At 38.9% G+C, this 18,377-nt stretch overlaps 1 protein-coding gene and 4 non-coding genes across 10 annotated transcripts in view; all 5 read left to right on the top strand.

Annotated features, from left to right (window-relative positions):
* Positions 1-18,377, top strand: part of LOC124170324 (aminopeptidase N-like) — a 299,534-nt gene that overhangs the window by 253,765 nt on the left and 27,392 nt on the right. For all 6 annotated transcript variants that reach the window (XM_046549064.1, XM_046549049.1, XM_046549058.1 and 3 more), the window contains 2 exons: positions 6,150-6,509; positions 12,294-12,449. In XM_046549064.1, coding sequence (XP_046405020.1) covers positions 6,150-6,509; positions 12,294-12,449 — 516 coding nt within the window. The remainder of the gene's footprint in view (positions 1-6,149; positions 6,510-12,293; positions 12,450-18,377) is intronic.
* On the top strand, positions 14,147-14,236 carry Trnay-gua. The gene is given in 2 exon segments: positions 14,147-14,183; positions 14,201-14,236. It is a non-coding gene; the product is annotated as a tRNA-Tyr (tRNA).
* Trnay-gua lies at positions 14,684-14,773 on the top strand. Its single transcript is given in 2 exon segments — positions 14,684-14,720; positions 14,738-14,773. It is a non-coding gene; the product is annotated as a tRNA-Tyr (tRNA).
* Trnay-gua lies at positions 15,226-15,315 on the top strand. Its single transcript is given in 2 exon segments — positions 15,226-15,262; positions 15,280-15,315. It is a non-coding gene; the product is annotated as a tRNA-Tyr (tRNA).
* On the top strand, positions 16,738-16,829 carry Trnay-gua. Its single transcript is given in 2 exon segments — positions 16,738-16,774; positions 16,794-16,829. It is a non-coding gene; the product is annotated as a tRNA-Tyr (tRNA).

The following is an 18,377-nucleotide window of genomic DNA, read 5'->3' as shown; positions in this document are numbered from 1 at the left end:
AGCAGTTTCCAATCCTCAAGCGGCTCCCAGGCCCTTCCGAATTCGTGCGTCAACTGTGTAACACTCTGTTTGCTCGCAGCAGCCTTTGACGAATCGCGTAGCTTTCTTTTTTTAATCATTTAGTTCACGGATTATATCTTCCTCCGACGGATGTACATAACGTATATTCGAGGAAAAAAATAGCAGTAAGGGTCTCTAAATATCCTGATAATATCCAGATGATGGCTTTAGGTTTTAAGGAGAAGTAAGTCTCGAAAAAAGACCACTCGAGCGAGAGTATTGTGTCAGTCATCTTAATTTCATTTGAATTCGAGAAATGTACCACATGGATCATATCAAATGATGGTTCAGGAATTGAGAAATTTGTGAAATACCAAGGGCCGTAACCTAAATCTTCCTCCCATTCCTAATCATCTTGGCTGACTTCTCCTTCATGGCGTCACAAAGCGGTTGAGTCGCATCCTAAAAATGACCTCCTCATACGCAACCACCTGCGACGCGAAACCGACCACAAAGTTTGATCTTGGCAGGGGCGCAGCTAGGAATTATGGCTAGGGGGGGTTCCAGTCGCAACTAATACTTGGGGGAATAGGATATAGCATACCCGCTAGGGTAAGCGTGAGATGCGGGGTCCCTCCCCCAGAAAACATTGAGATAAATGGTTCAAAATGGTGAGTTTTATGGCCTTTTGAGGGAGTTTTTATCAATCCTCACAGTATTCTATTAATAATATCAATCCAATTAAGTAAAATAGATTTAACTCAAAAATTTCTCTGAGCTCTGGAAGGGGGTTTATCCCCCAATACCCCCCCTCGCTTCGCCACTGGATCTTGGTCTTGGTACATGGTAACTCCATACTTTCGAGGTGACATTAGGAAACTTAAATATCAGTACGTAAGACGGAGTACTAAACCCGAGTCAAGGTAGAAATGGACGGTATATAGGCATTTATAAATCATCTGCACGATGATGGCAATTGAACGTACCAAGTAAAATAGATTCATCTACATACTAACCCGCAAGTCATCTCATCAAGCGTGTGGCAACACAAGCCGTTTACAAATAAAAACGGAAATGCTCGCATGAATTTACTCCGAGCATTTATTAAAGTACTTCATTGTTCGGGGATAAATCGAATTCCTGTATCAATCCGTTCGGCAAAATATCCATCTTAATTTATTGTGTATGTTGGACCTGGAAATACAAAGGAGTTCGAAAATGATTTTCTCCGTGTCACTCAAAAAGATATCTATTCTTGATTGCTCATTAAAATAAGCCTAGAGCGAAGCCCCCGTGACTCCGGCGGCTCCCACACTTAATCGTTTAACATCTGTGTAACGATTTCTGCAAGCCCTTAGCCATTTTTATTAAACCCCACAGCTTTCCCTTGTATTTTAATAAGTTCACGAATTGAGTCTTATTTCCCTCGTATATAGGCACCGGTCTGACGAGTGTGAAATAGCACCTCTGCTTTATTTTTTCACCCGAAAATCTTCCCACAACACGCTTGACGAATCCTAATTTATTCAGGGTTCGGCGAAATATATTTCTCATAAGTGTTTTCCCCACGATAGGTTCGAAGTTATCCTGACTCCCAGACATTTCACTTCATATGTTGCTTTGTGCTAGCAACATCCACAGCATATGCATGGAAATAGTTGGACGACCTTCGCAAGAAATGATACTTCCACACAGGCCTCCCATCAACACAGCCTGACAGTGAAAATCGTTTATTACTTATAAATATCCGAGTAATAAATATATTAAAAGTCTATAAGTTCTTCTTGTAACTCTTGTGATCGATCTTATTAACGAATACAGCCAGAAAAAAGGTATTTCATTCATGCAACACGCTCGACGAATCCTAGCTTCTTCATGGCTCTACCACAGATATTTCCTTCAAGATAGTTTAGAAGTGACCGGAACTCCTTGATGCTTCACTGAAATTGAGATTGAGGTGACCCCCAAAATTATTTGCAAAAGACGGCATTTTTCCGGGATACCAATACGGTAGTTTCCTTCATCAAAGAAAACGAAAGGCATTGATTGCGATTCGTTACCCACCAATAGTGTATTCGTTATATACGAATTATTTGGTTTTTAGAAATCCCAGTTCAGACGAATGTTAATGGTAAATTTTAACCTCATACTTGAAAAAAGTCAGATTGGCGCCCACGCGATGCCACTCCACGTGACGTCACAGGGACCTAGATGCTATACGAGTAGTCAGGAGTTTTACATCGTCTGTGATTACCAATGCATGCATGAGGCGCAATAACATTTCATCATCAAATCAGGGAGACATACGTTAATAATCAACTTTTAAAATTGCCTATGGTTGGAAAGTTTTCTTCATTTGATAGGCTATTAATAATCCTTATTTAAGCCAAGCAGGGTACTCTACGCTACCGCCATGCTCGGCAGCAAGCAGCCTGCATCGTAGCGGCGTTCATAGCCTCGCACCCAGGTGGCCTCACACAGATGTTACACGGGCTTTTGCCAGAATTCATACTTAGTCGTCGTGTTTTCGCGCGCCTCAAATTTTTCACTTTTCATTAAATCGCGAAAAATAGATATCGTCATTCAAAAATCTAAAAGCGTGAAATATGTACTCCAGGAGTAATTATCTTTCGATTTAGGCAATGAAAATAATAGGAAACCACCCTATTACAATTATCACAATATGATGCACTTCACGATGCTTTGCTGCCGATACCGGTATCAGAAAAAACTAGTATCACCCTGCGAGGCCTTTCAGTACCACGAAAGTTTCCTGCTGGGATTGATTACGTTTCATTGACGCGAGAAGCCCTCTGGTAAATCAAGATATAATTATCGCATCCCTAAAATGTGTATGGTACGTACCGAAGCCAATCGGGGTGATAGTAACCTTTTAACGTGCGTACGACAATATTTACAATTCAAGGATTTCACAAATATCAAACCATCTTCAGTGAAGTGGGGTGGTAATTTCGATCTGCCTGATTGGCCCACGTCCGTCTGACCCCTACCCTTTAACCGCGCCGCACAGAGGAAAGAGGGGGGGGGGTCACCCGAAAAGCAATCATCATCGTTCTGGCCAGTTTAACTCAAAAGGGGTCTATGGAGCCATTCCGCCCTCAGAGCTCGAGTTGTGTGTGTGTATTCCGTGGGGAGAGTTGTGTCAACACGCTCGGATGGAATTACTCCCGAGAATATCTCAGTGCATGTTCCGGTGGTTGCTGAACAAGGTCAGTATCCCTCTTGTCCCCGAGGAGAGGGAAAGAATTGATGTTTTTCGACAACGAAACGATCGATTAGACCACCTGTGATGAATCCGTCTGGATTACAGATGCCTGCCCGTCAAAGGGTATTATATGTCTCTAAAAGAGTGAGTGACATGAAACCTCTTTGTGATGATCGAAGGCGGGCTTCAAAAATTACTTTGCGACGCTTAATTTGAGGTGAAAAAATATTTTCTGATACCTTCTACTGATATTTTTATGAATAGATAATAATTATTTCAATATTAATGCGATATATATCAAAATCATCAGCATACGTAAAAAATCCTTAGATCATTGGACGCAGCTCCCCATTCCTCTCTCCCATCGACTAACCTTTTCATAGCGACGTATTTCTTCTCTTTTACATTCTTTATAACCTGTCCTATGTAACTCATTCGGGGACATCCCTTTCCCTTTTTACCTTCCACTTGTCCTTCAATGATTGTCTTTATCAGGCCATCGTGCCTCAGAATGTGGCCTACTAAGTTGTCCTCTCTTCTGCTTACGGTTTTTGGAAGACTTCTCTTTTCTCCCACTTTTCTTAGCTTTTCCTCGTTACTTACGCGGTCCATACACTCTATCTTCGTCATTATTTGATAGCTCCACGTTACTGATTGTATAATTTTTATTCATCGATCGATGCTCTGTTTCGGCATTTGCACAGCTGGCTATGAACTTAACGACTCTTCGTCTGTTAGTAATAAAAGAAACAAAATTCTCATACGTATCATAATGAGATGAAATTCTTTTTGGGATTTCCACTGGTTCGGATAGCGCCCAACGTTTGGATATTCGGGTCGAACGGGCGTCGAAAAGTTGACGCCAATTGAGAACTGGAGTGGAAATTTCATTGTCAACGACATCCCTAAAACAGGTAAGCACTCCTGTGTCTTTCACTAGTTTAATTGTCTTGATTAGCATGGGTAACTTAGCATCCTCTTTACTTAATGTGATTTAGTGACACAAAAACAAGCGCTGGTGAAGGAGCTGATACGATTCAAAAACCCTAGGAGAACCCTAGAACCCTAAAATGGAAATTAAAAGAAAAGAATAAAACTTTGTTATTATATTAATAAATAAAAAATGTATCATTTTGTATAATAGAAAGGTTTCTCATAGTCAAGCCTGAATAAATAATTCTCGTGGTCTCCATCGGGTGACTGGCTGCATACCTCCCGACGTTTCGAATAACGACTTTTTCTTCATCCTCAGTGGATTTTCTCGCGCCGAGAAAGTGTCATCTTAAAATTTTCAGGATGTAATGAGCTGACTATCGATAATAATCACCTGTAACTCAAATTTAGACAGTTTGCGGCTAAGAGAACGACTTGTTCTTCAAAACGTCGGGAGACATGCAGCCACTTACCCGGTGGAGAAGCCGAGAATCTTTTCTGCACTTGATACCCCGGGTAAATACGAGGACAATTAGGTGTCCTCCGAATCGCTGTATAAAATTCATATCAATGCAGAGGAAAAACATTATTATGTATTTGCATGTCATAAGATTCTACTCTCTTCTATTTTTCAACATAGTATCCCTGATCATTCAAGAACTTGTCGTACTATTTTACCAATTTACCAATTCCTTCTGCATAAAAAGTGGCCGCCTGAAATTTATTTTAGCCAATGGGTCACAGCGTTTTTGAATTCCTCACCGTCAGCGAAATGACGTCTTCCGAGCCATTTCTTTATTACAGTAAACGGATGATAATCAGGAGCCGAGTCCGGGCTGCAGGGAGGATGTTGAATCGCATCCAATTTGAATTTGCGCAAAACCTTTCGTATTCTTGCCGCAGAGTGAGCCTGGCCTTGTCTCCTTCTGATTATCATCTGTCTATCACTTCTGACTATCACTCTACTGCGATGGCTTGGGGAAGGTAATTTCTCTAATGCATAAGAAGAGAGTTATACCTTTCGATATCTAAATAATTTTTTCCTCTGTGTTTTTTTTCTTTACAGCGATTCGGAAGTAACTTTCCGAATTGCCCTCGTAGTCAGGGGCGGTCTGGGGCGATTGGGGGCTCTCGTCTATGGCTCATGATGAGGCCCTCCGTATCCAGGGTGGCTCGGGGGTTCTCCCTCGGAAATTTGTGGGAAGTTGCATGCCCGGAAATGGACTTTGACGCTATTCCGGCTCTTAAACTACATAAAAGTTAATCAAATTTGCAATTTAGTAAAAAAAAATACTATGAAAAATTATCATAACACAAGTAATAAAATTCAAAAGTGTATTACGGTTCTTATACCTATTTAGTGAATTTTTTTCCTTGAAACTGCACTAAAATCTATAAAAACCTCTAAAATAACCGTTTCGAATAACTCATTTGGAGAAAGTATCATGTTCTTTTTTATCTTCTGACACTTTCATTTCATTAAGCTTTCATATAATCTTTTTATCCTAAATTTGTTGTCAATAATGCAACAAATGACAACGTGGAACTCTATTATCGCCAAAACTTTGGTTCAGGTAATCTGAGTCTTTTTTATTACACCTTTCATATAGAGGCTTCACGATAGACGCTAGCGTTGTGGGGGCCCCCTAATCTCGGGGCCATCGGCGATCGCCGACCAGCCGACTTTGTCAGACCGCGCCTGCTCGTATTACAACTTACAGTTATAGTCTGTATACCTTAAGGTGGCGTATGGGCCCGCCGGCTACCTGAGTCGGTCCCATACAGTTTTTATGGTCGGTCCTTTTCTTCCCCCGGCGCGGCGCCCGCGTCTCGCGGACCGACTCAGGTGGCTGGCGGGCCCGTGCGCCAACCTACGATAGACAGACTATAAGCCTGAAGTTATCAGTTATAAGCCCTAGAAGATTTTATATTTTATCCTCTTTCACTGGGAAAGCACCTGATCCTAATGAAACAATCATTATCCTTCCAGACTTCGGCTGATGCCCTTCATTTGGCCGGGGAATTTCACGACGGCTGGGGATTTGGACGTGAGCGTCGCCTGTCTCGAGTCCGCCAACAACGTCACTCTCAACGCCAAGGACATCGAAATCGACGTCGAGAGCATTGCGATATTCGAGGAAGATGAGGACCATAACCTCGGCAGACAGATCCCATTGCACACTCCTTCCGGTACCAATTCTACGGACCAAGATTTCATAATATTCACGTCGGAGCCATTGATTTCCGGAAGCAAGTATCGGGTTCAGCTGAAGTTTGTGAGCCATCTCAATGACCTCCTACAAGGATTTTACAGGAGCAGCTACATTGACTCGGTCACGGGAGAAAAGAGGTATTAAACCATTTATCAATTTGAACTTTTTCAGTCTCCTCATATCTGTTTGGGATTATCGGTATCGACCTACAGCTTGTCGCATACATCGGTCGAACCTGAAGAACCCCTTTGTATTGGTGGAGAAACTTTGATGGTAACATAATTCTAGGCGGATTCCAGTAAAGAGAAGGCTTAACCATCTAGTGATTTCATCGTTGCCCATATAATTAAATAAATAAATAAATAAATAAATAAACTTTATTGGCTCTAGGAATCCTTTCCTTTGGAGCCTAAATAAATACATAATAATAAACACTCAGACTGAGAAGGTTAACATAAAAAAAAGAAGAAATCATCAAACACTAAACCAACCAACTCAAACAACCACCTTTATACAGATTTCCAATAACATGAAACAAAATCAAAAACCATACAAAAAACATACAAACCAAAAATTGCAAGTTGCAGACGCTTATATAAATTCAGTTATCATAAAAATAAAAAGAAAACAAAGACTTTTTGAAATTATTGAATCCTGAGATATTTTTTAATTCTTGGGGAATCGAATTCCATACATGGCATGAATTAATATAAAATGAATTTTGGTACATGGTTGTTTTATGAATAGGTACAATTAATTTATTTTTATTTCTTGTTAATCTTGTTTTTTTCATTAAGTTATCTATGTAAGGCTGGAAAATGTAACAAGGAGTTTCAGTTTTTAAAAGTTTATACATAAAGAGACCCATTTGAAATTTTCTTCTTTTTTCAATTTTTAAAATTTTTAATTCCTTATAATATGGAGTGACATGCTCATAATATCCAATGTTACACACATAACGCAAGATACAATTTTGTATTTTCTGTAATTTAGATATCTGACATTTGTTAATGTTCGACATCACCAAAGAACAGTAATCAATATGAGGAATCAACAAAGCATTCGCTAGTTTGAGTCTCAATGGTATTGGCATTAGGTTACGGAAGCATTTTAACTGGTGCAAAGATTTAATTACCTTATTAGAGATGCATGCTATGTGTTCGTCCCAAGTTAGTGTTTTATTTAGAATAACGCCTAAATTTTTAACCTTTTCAGAATAATCTATTTCTACGTCATTAACTTGAATTTTAGGCAGTGAGCCGATGTTTATGGAAGACAAGACCTTGGCGCTGCCTATTATAATGCTCTTTGTTTTCTGTGAGTTTAGTTTCAGACAATTTTTAGACGCCCATTCACATATAATTGAGATATCTTCGTTAACTTGAGCAATGGCGCTAGAGATCGCATTGCGATCGCAGTCAATATAGATCTGCAAGTCATCAGCGTATAAATGGTACTTACAATGACGTATCTTATTTGGGAGGTCCTGAATGTAAATGACAAAGAGCAATGGCCCCAGTATTGACCCTTGGGGGACCCCATGTTCTACAGGGAGTAATTCAGAATGTACATTGTTTTTCCGATCATTCACCGCCTGGAAACGTTGACTCAAGTAAGAACGGAACCATTGTAAAACAGAAGTAGATATTTTCAAATTAGATAATCTTTTTAAAAGTATACTATGGTTAACACAATCAAAAGCTTTACTAAAGTCGAAGAGTACCAATATTGTTATTTTCTGCTTATCCATTGAAAGTCTAATGTCATCTGTTATTTTAATCAATGCTGTTTGAGTACTATAACCTTTGCGAAACCCAGATTGAAAATTATTTAAAAAATTATTTTTAGACAGATGTTCAGTAACACAATTAAACACGAATCTTTCAAGAGGTTTTGATAAGGCACACAGTATTGCAATAGGGCGGTAGTCAGACATTTCTACAGGATTTGGCTTCTTTTTAATTGGTTGAATAAGAGCAGATTTCCACAAGGAGGGGAAGTTAGAGTAATCTAACGAGCAATTATAAATTGAAAGCAAAATTGGAAGAGCTAGATGAAGAATCTTTTTAATTACCTTAATACTGATTTCATCTACCCCCGAAGAGTTTGAATTTACCATTGAAATGTATTTTAATAGTAGATCGGGGGTAAAATGAGGGAAATAAAGATTTTCATCGCTAAATTCACGCTCAATGCAAGTATTGACATCGAGACGCTCTTCCTCGTCTATACAATCAGACGATGTGGAACCATTTAGAAAATAGGTATTAAGCTCATTGAGGGGGAAATTAATATTGGTGGGTTCATTTCTGGAATTTCCCAGACCCAATCTTTTAATTTCTTGCCACAGAGAACGAGCATCATTTTTATCTGATAAGCAAGAAAAGAAGTAGTTAACTTTTGCATTATGCTGCATTTGCTTCACTTTATTTCGGGAGACTTTATATTCATTGTATTTTTGAGCAGACCGAGTTCTTCGAAAGTGCCTACGTAAAGAATCTCTGTGACTCATGGCGTTTTGTATTTCTTGAGAGAGCCAGGGACATGGGTTACGTCTTAATTTTATTTTTTTAATGGGGGCGTGTCTATCTAAAAGACAAGTAAGGTGGGAATTGAATATTGCCACTTTTTCATTGACATCACGCGTTAAAAAGAAATCCTCCCATGATAGACCGTTCCAGTCCATTTCAAACATAACGTAATCAAGTTTAGCCAAATCCCGGAAACAGATTTCAGGAGGTTTATATGGTGTCGGGTTGAAAATATAGTTCACATACACTAAGTCATGCTCTGATAGAAAGTTCACAGATTCTTGACCAAAGTCATCCCCTTTTCTGGCATCGTCAACAATGATTAGGTCAAGCAAAGTCTGACTTGATTCCAGAATATGTGTGGCTTGAAAAGAAGGCAGATGAAGATTATAACTAAACAATAAATTCTTAAGATAAGCACTCTTACGTGTATCTTTAAGCACATCAATGTTGAAATCCCCACAAATAATGACATTTTTATACATAGGTATGTACTTACATATTAAGGTTTCAAAATCATCACATACATAGCAACTATTTGGTGGTCTATACATGACTACAAACAATAACTTGCCATTAGCATTAGAGACATCAATAAACATAAATTCAGGTTTTCGAGGAGTACCATCGGACTTTTCAAGGACTTTACAATTAAAGCGATCATGGATATACGCAGCCACACCACCACCAACTCTATCGAGTCGATCATTCCGAATTAACTGATAATTTTGGAGGTTTACCATATTATTGTTTATGTGTTCTTTCAGCCAGGTTTCGGATATTCCAATTAAATGATAACTTTTTGCATAAAAATAATGTCTAAATTCATCAATGTGCGCAAATAAAGATTGAGCATTAACATGACATACACTAAGTTTTTGTGGCTCGCGTACAACAGTAGCTTTGGTGCTTAAAGGTAATGTGTTGATTTCAGAGTTTAAACGTGCACATGTATCCTATTTGACCCTCTGTAGGTCTTCTTCGGTGTTCACCTGGACTCGATCGGCACCTTCACTTTTTCTTACATACACTTTTCCATTTCTTATCCAGACAAACTTGATTTTACCCTCCTTTCTTAGGCTGCGGGCTATGCTGTGTAGTTTTCTGTTAAGTGGAGTCAATGATTCATTTACATAGATGAGGGGATTTAGTGAATAGGGCTTCAAATGGGGCACATCTAAGTCCTTCAAGTATAAATTTCTTTTCCTTTTACGTAGCTGGACAAATTCCTCTGCAACACGGGACCTCATGAAGCGTACTAAAATTGCACGGCTTGAGTGATCCACTGAGCGACTACCAACGCGGAATGCATAGTCAATATCATTGATGTCAACTTTTAACCCCAAAGATAATCCCGTTGCAATAACGAGGGAATCAACAACTTCAACGTCAGACGTAGGAATACCTCTTATCTCTACCACATTCCGCAATTGCTCCTGCTCAATTTGGTTTAAGCGAACTTCACAATCGGACAGTTTGCTAGTGAGAACTTTATTTTCACTCAAGAGCTCATCCAGCTTATTACTTAATTTTGAGAGGTTATCGTTAATAAGCTCAATAGACTTCGCGTGCTCACTCACAGATACCTGCCATGTAGAGATGGTATCCTTAAATGCAATCTGCTCGTCGTGGATGGAGTTGACTCGCAGCAGAAGGGTCTGCAACAGCTCCTTTGTGGTTTCCTCCTCGCCCGGAAGAGTAGGAGACGCAACACGGATGCCTCTCACGGGGGTTTCCTCTCTGCGGTCTAGGCGATGTTTCCCAAGACATTTGCTGCACGTCCACGGCTTTTGCAGATCTAGGATTGTCCTGAAGTCCTCCTCAGTTAGAGAATTGCAGGACGGATGTTGCAAACTCTTGCATGCACTGCAGGAGAGGCTAGAGCCGCGTTTTGTCGGAAGGCCACATATTACGCAATTGGGCATTACGAGGCGAGCGAGAATAGGTCTCAAGCGAAAACCGAGCGACCGCGAACAACACGACCGTTCACCTTCACTGCCTGAGCGAGACTGTGAATCTTCAAATACTATTGCTAAAATACTTTTTGCATAAAAATAATGTCTAAATTCATCAATGTGCGCAAATAAAGATTGAGCATTAACATGACATACACTAAGTTTTTGTGGCTCGCGTACAACAGTAGCTTTGGTGCTTAAAGGTAATGTGTTGATTTCAGAGTTTAAACGTGCACATGTATCCTATTTGACCCTCTGTAGGTCTTCTTCGGTGTTCACCTGGACTCGATCGAATTACTAATTACTATTGCTAAATCGCCTATCGCCATGAGCCGGGTTTCTTCAGATACTTAATCATCTTCACCAGGTTCTTTTGCGTATGTGCATTTGTTATAAAGTCCTGGAATTCGCATCAAATTATTTTTTTAATCAGAAAAATTGTTCGCCTGGAGGATTAAATTCCTTATTTGAAGATTTTTAAGTTCTGATATGAAAAAAATACGGTACATTATTTTATAAAATGAAGAAAAAATACCGTATGCTAAGGAATCAACCAAGCTAACAAGGTAACTATCCATTTTACTATTTTTGAAATCGTATCATTCTTATTATACGAAACCGAGGACGGAGCAAAAGTCATTTTTTCCATTTCCTTCGTGCTGCGTGTATCTCATATCAAGTGTTTTATTTCATTGCAGCTTGAATTTTCTGGGGTGTCCACTTCAAATTTATGTTGGCACGTGATTTTTATTTCTATATAACTTTTAGTCTTGCCATGAAAAGAAGACGTCATGGTCATTTTTAGGGAACTGGTTACTTTGGTTTAAGAATTTTTTTTGGGGAAATCAACTGATAACATTTCTAATTTGTTTTGTGGTGTATCAACTAAAAGTATATCCTTCTGTACATTTATAATGGGACTTAGATGGCCTAAATAATAAAATCTCTCAATTACATTGATTGGTGAACGTAATGCACTCTTCTCACTGTAATTTCCGTGCACAAAACCTTTCATCCCGTCTGCTATGGAAGTTCATGATTAGATCGTACAGCTTCCACGACGGGGAAAGAATGGCGGAAAACCTTGAGAACGTAAAAATACAGTGATACTTTCTGCTTTCACTATTGAAATTTCCATGATCACCATATTGGTCCCATAATCACTACATGTAATCATGTTATGTTTCTGCCGGGTATTAACCCTTCTGAATTTGATTCTGCATTAATTGGTGGTCGCCACTAGCATTTTTAACTTCAAAATTGATAGCTCCCTATTGAAATGATGAGCGCACATCCCGAACAGAAGGGGGATACCCTATTTGATTAAATTTTCGGCTGACATTTTGAATGCAAATTGCGCGAGTGTGTTCGATAGTAATTAGTCTCGGTGTGGATTACTGGTTGTTAACGACCGGGACGCTCGAAATATTCACAGGTGGCTGGCCGTGACGCAATTTTCGCCGGTGGACGCGCGGAGGGCGTACCCCTGCTTCGACGAGCCGGCCCTGAAGGCCACCTTCCAAGTGAGCATCGCCAGGACGACCAACATGACGTCGCGGTCCAACATGCCACTCGAGATGACGGAGCCCATGTGAGTAGAGAAATTTACCACTGAGTCCTGAGGAAGATGGGCGACTAAGCCATCGAAACGTCGGCAAATAATAGAAACTCGGCTGGAAGCCCAAAAATACTTCATCAACATCATACGCCAGGGAAAAGTTACGATTTTTACGATTAAACTTACTTTATATACATTTTTACAGCCTAAAATTGATAGTTGGAGGCGTGACTTCGTGAAATTGCTTCATCGTGAATCAATAAACCTTGTAAATTCCACAAAGATAATTGTAATTTCGACCAATTTCGTCGCTGTACGACATCGTCAGGCGATGTTACTACGGTCGGTGTAGTTACTATTGTCGTGTCTTCTCGTGGACACCTCGACAAGAGGCGCCTCAGACTGGGGATCTTGACTGACGCTGAGGGATTCCGGACTGCGAAGGTGGTCCTCACGGAGGGACAGTATCTGAGAGAAATGAAAAATACGGAGTTTGCCACAAGGAGAGTATTTTGAGACATTTGTTGTTGAACAAGAGTGATAGTAACACTATCATCACCTGACAATGTCGCACCGCGAAGAAACTTGTCGATATTAAAATTATCAATGTGAAATCTATAAGGTTTTTTTTCGATACAGCATTTTTACAGTCGATGACGATTTCTGTGTATCTGCATTATACCATTTGAATCACTTCAACGGTATTTGGTATAATTGTAAATGTCGAATAAAGAGTGGTGTCACCATTGGAAATATTATCATGTCTGACGATTAATTCTTGTAAGTTTTGTAGCCAGGTCACGAGGATCTTTGCCAATGCCGACAGAGAATCCATCCCTGAGAACGATGGGCGACACGGCATTGAGACCGTCGGCAATAATAGAGATCCTGCCCAGACAGCAAACCGGCAGCAATTTATCAATACCATACGCCGTTCGGCTTCTGCGCATCCGCTAGAGATTAAAACAGAATAATCTGAGATCACGTGGTCAGTCCGACGGTTCTGATTGGCTGATTCCAATGATAGCGTTCGTTTACTTATTTATTTCGTTAGAAATTTTTATTTCCATGAAACTTAACACCCACGAAGATGAAGAGTTATTAGTACCTAAAAGATGTCATTCTTATGTACTTCGATTAGTTATTTTTTCATTTTCCATTTTTAGCTAATGAATGATGGTGCTTCAAAGTTGCTCTCACCAGTAGGTTAGGTAAATAAAATCAACTGATTTGGGCGTTACTTGGTGGAACGATGAAATATTCATGGTGAAACAAAACACAGTACTATTCCACAAACTTTTAATTTTAGCTGTCAACTAGTTTCGACGTTTGCACCGTCATTATCGAGACTGACCAAGATCAGCTATGTTGTTGATAATGACGGTGTAAACGTCGAAACTAGTTGACAGCTAAAATTAAAAGTTTGTGGAATAGTACTGTTTTGTTTCACCATGAGTAGGTTAGGTATTCAACAGCTTTCAACATGCCCGTATTCCCTACCATCTACTTCATAAAACCCATAGATTCCCTCCCTCTACCTCCGCTTGTAAGCCCCGTATGCGCTGCCTCCACACAATGATGACGCTGGCTGCCACGCCGCGCCGAGGCGTGCCGCTGCTCGTGGAAACTGCTTTGGCGGCGGCGAGCGAATTCCAAGTGAAAGTGCTTGATCAACCCGTTCTAAAATCTGAGTTGCTATACATTTTCTCTTTTTCATGGTATTAACATCGCCTTCGGTAGCTCAGTTGGTAGAGCGGTGGACTGTAGAAGGAAACGATTCAGATATCCATAGGCCGCTGGTTCAAATCCGGCCCGAAGGAAATTTTTTATCATTTTGAAATACCATTGCCCTTCACAGAAACTTCAGGATGCTTTTTTCGTATCTTTGATTGATTTCTCTATTTTATTTTTATATTAAGAGCCTTTTCTCGTGAGTAGTAGAGTAGTGGCTTTCTTGACGATGCTGTGGTACATATAACATTCACAGTTTCGGCGCCCTGATTCAGTTAGGGAGATAATGACTGAATTTTTATTGCATATTTTACAAAAGTGATTATTTTGTTTCGGGCCAAAAAGAAAGGCTCACGGATCTGGTGATTTGACATTATACTGCATGATCTACACACCTTGATGATTCTTGTGGCATTTACAACAGCGAAGGATAATTCAGATACGAATGAATTTAAATAGGCAAATATTTATTACACATTTTTAATTCGATAATCTAAGTTGTTATACATTTTCTCTTTTTCCTCACATTAATAACTCCTTCGGTAGCTCAGTTGGTAGAGCGGTGGACTGTAGAAGGAAAGATTTCAGATATCCATAGGCCGCTGGTTCAAATCCGGCCCGAAGGAAAAATTATTTTATCATATCGAAATACTCCATTGCCCCTCACGGAGACTTCAGGTTGATTTTTTCGTATCTTTGATTCATTTATCTATTTTATTTATATATTAATAGCCTTTTATCATGAGTAGTGGCTTACTTGCCGATGCCATGGTACACATAACACTCACAGTTTGAGCGCCCTGATACGGTTAGAAAGATAATGACTGAAGTTTTATTACGAATTTTACAAAAGAGATTTTTTTGTTTCGGGCCAAAAAGAAAGGCTCACGGAGCTGGTGATTTGACGAATTTGGCATTACACTGCAGGATCTAAACAACTTGATGATTCTTGGGGCATTTATAACAGCGAGGGATGATTCAGATACGAATGAAGTTAAAATGCAAATATTTATTACACATTTTTAATTCGATAATCTAAGTTGTTATACATTTTCTCTTTTTCCTCATATTAATAACTCCTTCGGTAGCTCAGTTGGTAGAGCGGTGGACTGTAGGAGGAAAGATTTCAGATATCCATAGGCCGCTGGTTCAAATCCGGCCCGAAGGAATTTTTTCAGATTCATTCATGAGGATACTGCAAAACATTCAATGTAAATTTTTGCACAATTACTCCGTCGGAAAATGGAACAACCGTCGCTGATAGGAATTTCCATACTGTCGTTCTCCAATTTTTGTCGCCAAAATTATATGCTAGTGCTCCTTTTCATGAAATATCTTATGGCCTAAGGCTAATGGAATAGTTTGTGTGAATAAATGCAGTTGCAGCTGAAGTATTCATTAGAAATCGTCCGTTAACGTCCATAGCTAAAAAGGAGTCGCAACCTTGAGACAGTCCATTTTTTTTTAATTTTATATATTGTCCATTCAATGGGAAGATACTCCAGGAAACCAGAATGGAAGGAAAGAATGAATGAAAGTAGGTACGCTTTTTGTGCTTTTTGGAAACCATTATATTAGCATTCGGAATTTCAAATTCTATAAACCCTTAGCATTATTTAATTTCACTTATAATCGTGATTTTCTTTGCTGAATACTTTCGTGCGATAAAAATAAAACAGAACAGTTTCATTTATTAAAAGTCGAAGACAAATAGCGTAGCGGCTTCCATGCAGTTTAAAACCAGAAAGCAGTCAGCTGTCAAAACGCATGTATTTAGCCCGATGTATAAATTTTCGCATCTCATTGGTTGAAATTCCGTGAATTTTTAACCCTTATTTTCTGGTACTAAGTTAGTTAATAGTGATGACTCTGTGTTAGACTCCCCAAATACTAAATTTAGTTTTGAAAGCTAACATTAATTTGTCTACAATATTGAATATGCGTGCAACATTTGAAAAAATTACGTTATGATGAAATGTTGGTTGTATAACCCGATGATGCAATGTTTTCATGAATGATCCAAATGCTTCCCCAAGTTCGGTATTATGAATCCAAAAAACATGTTACTTTGTCCACAGTGGTTATTTATTCGGTTATTATTTACGGTGAACAAGAAGTCGGTGATCAATTATATTTTACCAAGACTGTTGTTCGTTCATCCAAAATCAAAGAATGGTTATCGTTCCAAGTAATGCGTTGGGAAACATCTTATAACTGTAAATATAAAATTAGATAGCTTATATTTGCTTCGTTTGATCGTGCTTTAAACACAAGCATTCGTATCTCTGCCCAGTATTTTTCGCATCAACATTCCCACACTTTCAAGGACAAAACTAAAATAAAAATCATAAACATTAACCCTTTGACTAAAATAATGAAGAGGAACAGAAAAGCGATGCGAAAGCGTAGGTGACACTTCATGTTTCCGATATGGAAGAGAAAGATTGTAGCTGAGGACAGCATCTTTACATTCCACCACATTCACCCTGGATGGTATCCAGATTCCAAGTAAAAAGAGCAATCACTTATCATTGTATTACACTCTGCTATGCTTAAAAGGTGACTCCATTTTACACGGATTCTAGAAGAGCCTTCGATAGCTCAGTTGGTAGAGCGGTGGACTGTAGAAGGGAAGATGAAGCAGGTATCCATAGGTCGCTGGTTCTAATCCGGCTCGAAGGAAATGTTTTCGTTGCATGAAGTAAATTTACGAATGACACATACTCGAACTTACTCAAGTGACACACAATGCAAAATTTAGTACGTCATCAAAAGGATAAATCGTATGAATATGTGACTGTCAATTTGCGAGAGTGAAACAAGGAAAATCTGAATACATTTAAAAGTTAACTTTGGCTAATTTTCTGAAGCTGACGCATTTAAAGGCAAATGAGGCAATTTTATTATTCTACTGTATGCCATTGCTTGAAATAAAAATTGGCCGGTTTCAACCTTTAAGGGTTATTCTCAGCTATTTTTTGTTAGGACTTTCTACTGTCTCTCACACATTCAACTCTTGAGAACGGCCTGATTATTTAACTTCGGCTCTACGTAGTTAATTTAAGATTCCAGGGTTTGCGAGGGAATCTCGAAATGGTTCTATCGATACTTTAAATGTACATTGTAAATATCTTTCTGTAGTAATATTCTTTTGAGTACATTCTACTCAAAAATACTAAAATTAAATCATTTGTTTTGCTTTCAACTGTAAATTTGTAGAGAAAGTCATGGATAAATTACGGTTATTACATAAATATAGTCGGTGCAAAGGCAAATAAAATTTAAAAAAATGCCAATAGGCAATGGGCCCGTTATAAAGCAACACATTTTTTAATCCTTTAGCAAAATTGTCATTATTATTTTGGTTTTTAGATAAATTTTCTGCGCAATTTCCGCGCAGTGAATATTATATTAATTCCTAGTGTGTATTTTGTCTGCAATAAATTCTGTCTCTGAGTCTTTCTAGAGCGGAATGAGCGAATTCCAGCTTCTGTTGATCCGGTATATCCTAGGTAATTTCTACACGTACCATAGTTTTCAGGCAAAAGAATATTAGTGCCTCTTATTTATGATGATCCCATAAAACAAATGCTACTAAAAAGAAAGTTGGATCGATTATGTGTAGATGATAATATGTTCTTCTTTTAATTGCATTTATCTGATAGGATTGATTTTTCAAAACGTTATGTAGAAGCGTCAGCCCATAGAACATGTGGCCTGGACTCAAAATACTGGAATTGCACGTCAACAGAGCATTATCGAGATGATATAATATGGAGGCAGGTGTTATGCGAGGCATCTCGGTCGATAACCTTGACCTAGAGTGACGCGAGGGATTTTATAGATACGAGACTCAGTTGTGTGGGGAAAATGTGTTTGACTTCGGAAAAGATCATTGGTTGAAAATTGGTGCAAATATTCCAAAGATTCCCAAGAGTTGGTATCCCAAGAGTTCTAAAATATTCCTCTTGGGGATCATGCCGCCATCTTGGATTGCCTATCAGGCAATACAAGGTGATATACGAAATCCGAAAAAAATTACATGCGTTATGCAATGCCTAGCGCATATCATTTTTAACGCTATAACTTTGCACTTACGAGATATTTTCTTGAACCTGTATGCTAGAGAATAGAAAAAAATTGAAATAAGAGAATAATTTTTATAGTGTAAATATTTTTAATATACCGAAGAAACGCTAAATGAGGGAAAGCTCAACATATTGAGCCCAT

The sequence above is a fragment of the Ischnura elegans genome, chromosome 1, assembly GCF_921293095.1.
Source record: "Ischnura elegans chromosome 1, ioIscEleg1.1, whole genome shotgun sequence".
In the NCBI taxonomy this organism is placed as follows: domain Eukaryota; kingdom Metazoa; phylum Arthropoda; class Insecta; order Odonata; family Coenagrionidae; genus Ischnura; species Ischnura elegans.
Note: the sequence above shows the minus strand (reverse complement) of the source record. Positions and strands in the feature narration are given on the sequence as shown.